The 10095-nt window shown below is 46.0% G+C and overlaps 1 protein-coding gene across 1 annotated transcript in view; it reads left to right on the forward strand.

Annotated features, from left to right (window-relative positions):
• Window positions 1-4936: 4936 nt before the first annotated feature.
• The window catches only part of LOC311229489 (cytosolic carboxypeptidase 1-like), a gene marked incomplete at both ends in the record, with an annotated part of 214729 nt that continues 209570 nt past the window's right edge, over window positions 4937-10095 (forward strand). Inside the window, 1 exon segment of the mRNA XM_084315567.1 lies at window positions 4937-4970. Within this exon segment, the coding sequence (XP_084171693.1) occupies window positions 4937-4970 (34 nt within the window).

Consider the following 10095-nt stretch of genomic DNA (forward strand, 5'->3'; position numbering starts at 1 on the left):
TGGACGACCTAGTTATCCACAGTTCCTCTTGGTCACAACATGTGGAGCATCTGGCGGAAGTGTTCAAGCGGTTGGGTGAAGCTAACTTGACAATTAACCTTGCAAAATGTGAGTTTGGACAAGCCACGGTTACCTATCTGGGTAAGGTGATTGGACGTGGGCATGTGTGCCCCATTGCAGCTAAGGTGGAGGCTATAGTGGGCTTCCCTGCTCCCATCACCAGGCGGGAGTTGAAGCGCTTCCTAGGTATGGCAGGGTACTATAGGAGTTTCTGTAGGAACTTTGCTTCTGTTGCTGCCTCTCTGACTAATCTGCTCAGTCCTAAGGTACCTTTCATGTGGACTGAGACCTGTCAACAGTCTTTTGAGAGCATCAAGGGCATTCTGATTAGTGCTCCCGTTCTGTCAGCCCCTGATTTTCAACTGCCATTCAAGTTAGCACTGGATGCTAGTGACCTCGGTGCTGGAGCCGTCCTCCTGCAAGAGGATGCATTAGAGGTGGAGCATCCAGTGTGCTACTTTTCTAAAAAGTTTGACAGGCATCAACTGCACTACTCTACTATAGAGAAGGAGGCGCTCGCTTTGGTTCTTGCCTTGAACCATTTTGATGTTTACGTTGGGTCGTCCAGTTTACCCATTGTTGTGTATACAGACCATAACCCTTTGGTTTTTCTTCGCAGCATGGTGAACTCGAACCATCGTTTGATGCGATGGAGTTTGTTCCTCCAAGCGTATAACTTGGATATTCGCCACATTCGTGGGAGGGACAACGTGCTGGCAGACGCCCTCTCACGGTCATAGTACATGTGATTGTGGTGCATGTTGATGGATATATTTTTTTTGTTTGGTGGTTTGATGGGTAGTGGTTGCCTCCTGGGCAACCATTTTGGTGGGGGAGATGTTATGTACCATGATATTGGTTACTCCTGTGTCACTGTGCATGCAGGTGATTGCTGCTAATTAGCTGATTGCTGCTAATTGGACACCTGCCTGGCGGGCTTAAAGGCACTTCCTCACCCACACAAGTTTCAAGTTCAAGTTTCTTTAATAGTTGTCATACAGAAGTACAGAATACTTTTGTACAAAATGCTTCTTACTGTTGCGCTCCAGAGACTGTGCATGACAAGGTAAGTATGAAATAAAAACATAGTAAAAATTAGAAGTAAAAAAAGAGGTCACAGTGTTCAGTTTAGACATATGTACAATGTTCGTAGACGTAGTTACCATACAATATACAATACTGTGCAGTGTACTAATATACAATACTATATAGTGCAAGGCATAAATGGACGAGGTGCAGTTTAGGTACAATTCACAGTAGGTGTACGAGTTGTAGTGCAAATCCTTTATCAATAAATATAAAGTGTAAGTGTGTTTGTGTGATCTAAAGTGTGGAGAGTGGGTGCTGCAGTGTGTTGTTTGTTTGAGTGAGTGTGTGCGTGTGGGTGTGTGTGCTGTGTGCATTTGATGGTTGTTGCATAGTGATTATTGTTCGTTTAGCGATTATTGTTCGTTTAGCAGCCTGATGGCCTGGGGATAGAAGCTCCTTCTGAGTCTTTCTGTGCTCGCCATAAGACTCCGGTATCGCTTGCCTGACGGCAGCAGTTCAAAGAGGCAGTTGTTCGGGTGGCTCGAGTCCTTAATAATTCTCTTAGCCTTCCCCTTGCACCGCTTGTTGTAAATGTTCTGGAGGGTGGGAAGCCCCCCTCTAATTGTGCGTTCGGCTGAACGTGTCACTCTTTGTAGTCTGCTACGGTCTTGTGCAGTGCTATTCCCAAACCAGGAGGTGATGTTGCCGGTCAGGATGCTCTCTATTGTACATGAGTAGAAGTTCCTAAGGATCTTCTGACTGACTTGGAACTTCCTTAGGCGCCTGAGGAAGTAGAGGCGTTGTCGTGCCTTCTTCACAACACTGTCAATGTGTGTGGTCCATGTCAAGTCCTCGGATATGTGGGCTCCGAGGTACTTGAAACTGTTCACTCTCTCAACTGGTGCCCCGTCGATGCTGAGGGGGCTGTAGTCCTTGACCCCCGACCTCCTGAAGTCCACAATCATCTCTTTTGTTTTGCTGACGTTCAGGGAGAGGCAGTTCTCCTGACACCACTGTGACAGGTTCTCTACCTCTTCCAGGTAGGCCCTTTCGTCGTTGGCAGAGATCAGGCCCACCACTACTGTGTCATCAGCAAATGCAGGGTGACTATTGCTAGAAGAGATTGTGGAAACAGTGTCTCTTCCCTTTCCACCATTCTTGATCTTTAGTTTGAGCTAGTTATCATAATTAGAATAGTATTTTGGTTTAAACACAGACCGTTGATGTCTGTGTGCACTAATGTTGCTTCCCTTTGAGCCAGGGTCGTAACAGTGTGTGTGTGTGTGTGTGTGTGTGTGTGTGTGTGTGTGTGTGTATGTGTGTGTGTTTGTCTGTGTGTTTGTGTGAAAGAGAAACAGAGAGAGAGACAGAGACAGACAGTCTATCCACCACACGCACGCACGCACGCACGTACGCACGCACACACACACACACACACACACACACACACACACACACACACACACACACACACACACACACACACACACACACACACACACACACACACATACACCTTAATCCTCTGTCTTAGCCAGCTTTCCAAATGCCCCTGAACTTAAGATGATCCTAGCATGACATCATCACACACATATACTGTACACACACACACACACACACACACACACACACACACACACACACACACACACACACACACACACACACACACACACACACACACACACACACACACACACACACACACACACACACACACACACACACACACACACACACACACACACACAGACAGACAGGGTTACAGTGCTAACCCTGTGACACACCATGTTATCCTAGCTAGGTATTTGGGGAAAGGACTATCGCCTGGTCTCTCCAGCAAGGTCATGGTTACTGGGGGGCCGGCGGAGACCTCCTCTCTGAGTCCCGCGTCTCCACGTCAGTCCTCAGATTCAGAATCAGCTTTATTGATGCATCTTTGTCATATTCTCATACAAAAAAGAGCAAGATTCTTGGGTCTCGCCCCCTCGACCTACAGCGTGGTAATAAAATACGCACGTCACACCTGTAGCCGTAACACATGGTCAAGATAATAACAAAACGTGCTGCAGTCAGAGCGCTGAGTGGAGAGACGATCACAAGTTAGCGACAGCCAAGATTTTTTTTTCAAAAAGACAGTTAAATTTGCTATCCTTTTAAAGAAAAAAAGGAGGAGGAGTCGCATGATGCTCCTAAACGAGTCAGGAGGTCGTCGACTACAGACGAGGGTGGTTGCCGCGGTAACGCTAACGAGCAGGAGCAGCTACTACCGTTAGCCCGGCGGCAGCTATAGCCACGTTCACCGGCGGCCGGAGCCACAGAGGCAGCGGCTGGACCGCAAGTCCGATTGGGAGGGAGAGGAGAGTGCTTCTCAGCGGAGAAGAGTGCGCGACATCTAGCGACAGATCAAGGACGGGACGCACAACTGTTTGGACGGCAGCTCAGTTCAAGGTGAAGCAGACTTGGGCTGCGCAACATCATCAACCTTTATTTATCCTCAAAAAGACCATCGAGGTCGACCTCACTTTCAATGTCGTCGAGACTTTACAGACATTTCAATGCGCACATTTCTACAATATAACAATAAATATTAATAACTATGAATAACTATTAATAACTATCTATATAGTATAAGATGACCATAGGCATAAAATCAGCACACAGATTGACAGAATAAAAAAAAAACAATGCATAAATAAAGAATAGGTACAAAAGACAATAAAAGTAGTGCAATGTAAACGTGCAGACTTAATAACGGCATAAAATAATAAGTACAATGTCTAGATGATGTTTAGATGTTCACCCATCTAATGAACACACTAGACTAGACAAATATCAAGATGTATCCATCAGTGGACCAATTGCATGCTTTTGCAGAGGACAAGAAGCCTTCAGACGACTCCTTCAGACATTCAGCACCCCCCACAGCCCAAATGGAACGATACAAAAAAAAATATAATTAAAAAAATATATATACATATAAAAAACATTATAATTTGTTTTCTTCCGACCAATAGTCGACTAACGCCAAATTTTGGCCAATCATAGTTGACCATCCAAATTCTTAGTCGGGGACAGCCCTAGTACAGGCTATAGTTAATCGTCAGTTAGAACAAATTGCCACTACATCTCGCGTTGTTCGCACGCCGTACAAGGAGACTAAACGCCACAGGCCCGCAAAGAGTTAAATGGACTTGATATGGGGAGAATTCTACATTCAAATGTAGCGTGTGCAAATATACAGAAACATATTTCAGCAGAAATTGAAAGAAAACAGTTTGAAAGAATAGTACAGGGCGTACCCAAACTCATTCTAATGCTGGAGGAGGCAACCAGTTTAAACAACAAGAGTTCCTTGATCATATACCTTAGAGCTCAGTTGCCAGATATGGACAAGCCTAAACATTTTTGTACTGAACTCGTAGAGCTAGATGATCATAAATCAAATCAAATGTATTTTTTGTAAGGCCCGACAACACACGTTAATGTCCCCATGGGCCGGACACGTCTTCTTTAAACAAGTCAAGAAGAAACATCACAATGAATCAAGAACAAAACAAAAACACCATGAAGTCCAATTTCTTTTTTAAATAAATGAATGCAACACTCCCAGACACGCGAAGGTAAGGAAAAACTCACTAAAACCTAGCAATAGGAAGAAATGCACCACAGGCAATGTGGAGGAGAGAAACCTTAGAAGGGCCGTTCAAGGGGGGAGCTCCCTTCTTAGATGTCGGTGATAGTAGTGTTGCAATAACACAGGCAAAACTGTAATGAAACACAAATAAGTGCATGCGATAGCAAATAGGGTACATAGGAACATTGTGAAAGATTGAAAATAGAGCTGATGACGGATCCAGACCCAGATCCAGATGACGGAGGTATGGGGGGCGGCGTAGAGAGGATTGCATCCTCCCGGCCATCATCACGGGACGTCCACCACTCCGGTCATCACCACGGGACGTCCACCACTCCGGTCATCACCACGGGACGTCCACCACTCCGGTCATCACCACGAGACGTCCACCACTCCGGTCATCACCACGGGACGTCCACCACTCCGGTCATCACCACGAGACAACCTCTCACAGGGAGACAGAGAGACGGGGACAGGGGTTAGATAGTTTGTGTGTTTGTAAGATGATCTAACTGCTGAAGGAATCGTCCGTCATCTATTATCTGCTCTGGAGCGCCTGCAAATTTTGACTAAAGAATTTCTCTCTAAAACCCTCATTGGAGTAATGTGTGATGGTGCTTCTGTCATGTTAGGGCGAAAATAGTAGGAGTAGCAAGTAGGATCCAGGCCATTTTCCCTAACATTACTGCTTGGCACTGCTCAGCCCATAGGCTTGAGCTCGCAGTAGGCAACGTAGTGAAAGAGATGGGCGCTATAAATCATTTAAAAATATTGATGGACAAGCTATATGCAATTTATAGCACATCTAACAAAAACCGAATGGAACTGAACGAGTCTGCAGAGAGCTTAGATGTCCAGCTATGCAAACTCGGTGGGATATTAGATACTAGGTGGGTGGCATCAAGTTTTAGAACAGTCGAAGCGTTGTGGAAGAACTACCCAGCAATTTACCAACATTTTAAAAACGGCACCGTGATGGCATTACCAAACAAACATACACCGGACTTGCTACAGCGCATATCGCAAGATATGCGCATGGGAAGATATGCGCATATCTTCCCATGCGTTTGTGAACAACCTAGGCATCATGGACGATGCATTGCAAGAATTATCCGAACTGTCACTCGAACTTCAAAAAAGAGTAGGGAAATCAGAGTATCTGAGGCCATGTCGGAGTGGCCAGGAGGCGCTACACTGAACTCAGCCAGCGAGGAATTGAGGAAAACTCTTTCCAGGGCGTCACACTGAATGGAGGAAAACCCAGCGACAAAACGCTTAACCAGAGGCAGTTTTTTCCAAGTGTGGCTAAGAACTTGGAGGACCGTTTGTTGTCTCAGGGGGGACGGTTTCCCGATAAAACTGGATATAACAAGTTCATTGAGGAATTGAAGGTGCTTTACGCACAGTACAGGCCCGAGAACGCAGGTGCGATGTATGGAGAGACTGAGGTTGAATCGCTGTGGCGGCGCTTTGCCATTGAGTCATATAGTCATACGGGCCTACAGAGACTCAGATGGAAAACACATCCCTGGTGCACTGAAGGAGCTGTTTGTCGCGGTCAACAGCATTCCTATAGCAAGTGCTGAGTGTGAGCGTGGATTTTCTCAAATGAACTTGATTTGCACTTCGACCCGTGTCAGTTTGACCATATCGTCTTTACTTTTTCTCAATCTTGTTGCACCCCCCCCTGGCCAAATTAAATCCAGTACCTTCCGTAAGGTCGTGGGTGGCCAAAAGGACACAGAACTGACACAGACTTACGCAGCAAAACCCCGAAACAGGGAGGAGGAGGAGAATCTGAACATGGCTGTGGTGTAGGGGTGTTTTGGACCGGTTGAGGAATTAATTGCCGACTGCAAGTGCTGTCAGCGCCACAGTTATTAAGCATGTGGTGATGTGGGCATTTGCGTGTGTTGTGCATAGTCACCCAAAAATAATCGTAAATTATTGGAGGTTAAATTATTGCCATAACATTGATATCATGCAAATGATTTGAAAGTGAGGCATGTAAAGCCCTGCAGCATAGTAAGTGGGCATTTGCGTACATGCCATGTTGTGTTCAGCGTGTGTTCTATATGTGTTCTGGGACCTGCGTTGGCCACGTCGTCCCTCCGGTCTCATATTATGCACTTTGCGTTCCAGCACCTTCTGATTTACAAATGAAGCGCTGTGTGGAAGTAGTCCTTGGTCTCCGTCTTACACGCCGACGCCTCTGATCCCGCTGACGGGGGGCCTCAAATCTAAGGGATCATCGTCTCTCAAACTCATGACGTGCTTCAATAGTTCCCCCCAGAGAGATCAAAGACGGCCTCCTCCAGAGCACTGAGCCAGATAACCAGACGCAATTATTGCTCTTCCTGACGTAGACAGCTCTCACATCCCCATGAGGGGGGAAAGGAGGGATGCATTCTGGGATACCACAGGCAGTCGGTCTAGCGGTGCTAGCTGAAAAACACACCAGCAGCTGTCAATCAAACAAAAGTCTGTTTTTAGTAGTCCGGACAGATCGAAACCAAAGACACGTCCACAGTGCAGACAATCCCGTGTTTAAAATACGATAATATAGCGAACCAGAAGCCGTCTAACTTCAGTAGTCTTGGTACTAACAGGCTAACAGGCTAACAGGCTAACGGGCTAACAGGCTAACAGTAGGGTGACCATATTTTGATTTCCAAAAAAGAGGACATGCTGGCCCCAGCCTCGAGGATACTTAATGATACTTTGCACAATCGAAGCGAGCATGGCCACCTTCATTTCACTATCTTGTGTATATGTGATGAATAAACCTCTTGAATCTTGAATCTCTACTCAAAGTTTACTCAAAGATGCCTTTATTGTTTTAACATATGCTTGGAAACATGCGCCCAGAATAGCGGCAATTTTTTTGTGTGTAGTATAGTTGCAATATTCCAAAATAATATATTTATTTTTTGTATAAGCTGGAAAACACCGCAAATCCATAGCCTGAAGGGACATGGGCCTGAAGGGACATTAACGTGTGTTGTCGGGCCTTACAAATACATTTGATTTTGATTTGATTATCAATAAGGTAGAATATCTGGAACACACAAACACACTATTTTTTAAATCACATGCCATGAAACTCTGGGACCTGGCTGAATTTAAGACTGCACAAATCATGTTTAAAGCACGAAACAATTCACTCCCGGTAACACCCAAACATTCTGTTATAGAGAGGGGGGTTACAATTTAGAGTAGAGTCTAACTTCAAGAAACAGGCTGTTCATTCAACAATGTATGTATATTTCAGTTTGTGGAATGAATATGAGTTGCATAAGATAATAGAGTGTGAAGGTATACTGAATACTGTCTATCTGTATGTCATGTATGTCATATTTTATGATGAATTGAAAATGGGGGACCCTGATGTAAACAAGACGAAAGTCTTTCTCTGGTCTGCATCCCCGTAACAATTGTGTGTATTGAGCCGTACTGTATTGTACCCATTCTGCAATCTGTTAATAAAGTTTTCAATCAATCAATCAATCAAGGGGGTAGGAATACATATGTTTACACTTCATTCTATACTCCTGCTTGTTTGATTTTTAATCTGTTTATTACTTGTTTTTTATTATTATTTATTTTCAATTTATGCTGAGCAGCCCTCACAGCGCAGCCGTCAGCGCGCGGCCCTGAGGGCGCCGCTGGCTCTGCGGCTCTGCAGCTGCATGCTTCTCCGGGAGTAATCTGGCGCGCCATGTAAAAAGTCGCACGCCTGACATATCGGCATGTAACTCGAGAACCGAGGCACGGATTTTGGCGATTCAGATGGCATTCGAACAGCAATGAATAGCGCTTTAATTCGGTCATTTATATGTTCGGCGAAAAATGCAGTTCCGAGCCTTCAGATGCTCGCAAAGGGCCGTGAAACTGAAACTGAAACTGAAAAAGAATGAAACCCCGGACATTTCCATGAATTTATAAACCCCCCCGGACGCCCTGGACAGGGCGTGAAAAGAGGACATGTCCGGGCAAAAGAGGACGTTTGGTCACCCTAGCTAACAGGCTAACAGGCTAACAGGCTAACAGGCTAACAGGCTAACCGGCTAACAGGCTAACAGGCTAACAGGCTAACCGGCTAACCGGCTAACGGGCTAGGCCATGCTAGGTAGGTCAGTCAGGTCCAGAATCTAATTTAGCATCTTATGCCAGGCGAAGGTCAAAAACAATATATCACCAATGCATAAATCCAAAAGCATGTGCTGCTCAGCTGTGCGATGTGCTCCAGCACATATTCAATATGAGCCTGAGGCTGCAGAGAGTCCCGACGCTGTGGAAAACCTCCTGTGTGGTCCCTGTCCCTAAGTACCCGCGTCCCAGCACGTCCAAGGACTACAGGCCGGTGGCTCTAACCTCTCACATAATGAAGACCATGGAGAGGTTAGTCCTGGAGCAACTCCGCCCGGTGACCAAACCCCACCTAGACCCACTCCAGTTCGCCTACCAGCCCCAACTGGGGGTAGAGGATGCTGTCATCTACCTGCTGAACCGAGCCTACACTCAGACAAGCCGGCGAGCACTGTGAGAGTCATGTTCTTTGACTTCTCCAGTGCTTTTGATACAATACGGCCTGGGCTGCTGGGTGAGAAGTTGGAGGCGATGCAGGTAGAGGCCCCCCTGGTGTCCTGGGTTGTTGACTATCTGACGGGCAGACCACAGTATGTGCGCCTACAAGACTGAGAGCAGGGGACGCAAACAGGCTGGATGAGCTGGTCAGGAAGGCCAGTAGCGTGGTTGGGGTGGAGCTGGACTCTCTAGCTGTGGTGGCGGAGAGGAGGAGCCTTGCTAAGCTCCATGCCATCAGGGACAACCCCTCCCACCCACTATACACAGACTTGGCTGACAGAAGGAGCACGTTCAGTGCTTGACTAAGACTCCCGAGATGTAGCACTGAACGGCACAGGAAGTCCTTCATTCCGACAGCCATCACACTTTACAATGCATCACTGTGCCTCACTGAATCACTGAACACAGCACTGTATTGAACCAATTCTGCAATCTGTTAATAAAATGTTCAATCAATCAAATTTGATTGATTGAAACTTTTATTAACAGATTGCAGAATGGGTATGAAAGCAGTTACTGGTAAACGGAGATACTGAGTAAAAACGCAATGCTTTTGTTATCCAGACACACACCGTTCAAAATATTATTAAAAACATTTCCACTACTCCAAACGAATCACTAAAACAAACAAATATATATTTTTTGAAGGCGGACATAAGAGTCGGCTAGGTGGCGCAGTGGGCAAGGCGCTCGCCACCAACGCAGGAGATGCTGGGTTTGAGCCCAGCTCTCGGCGTTGCTACCAGCTTGGCTGGTCGTTCATACTAATACAATTGGCAGTA

The sequence above is a fragment of the Notolepis coatsorum genome, assembly GCF_963971535.1.
Source record: "Notolepis coatsorum genome assembly, chromosome: 6".
NCBI classification, from domain to species: Eukaryota; Metazoa; Chordata; class Actinopteri; order Aulopiformes; family Paralepididae; genus Notolepis; species Notolepis coatsorum.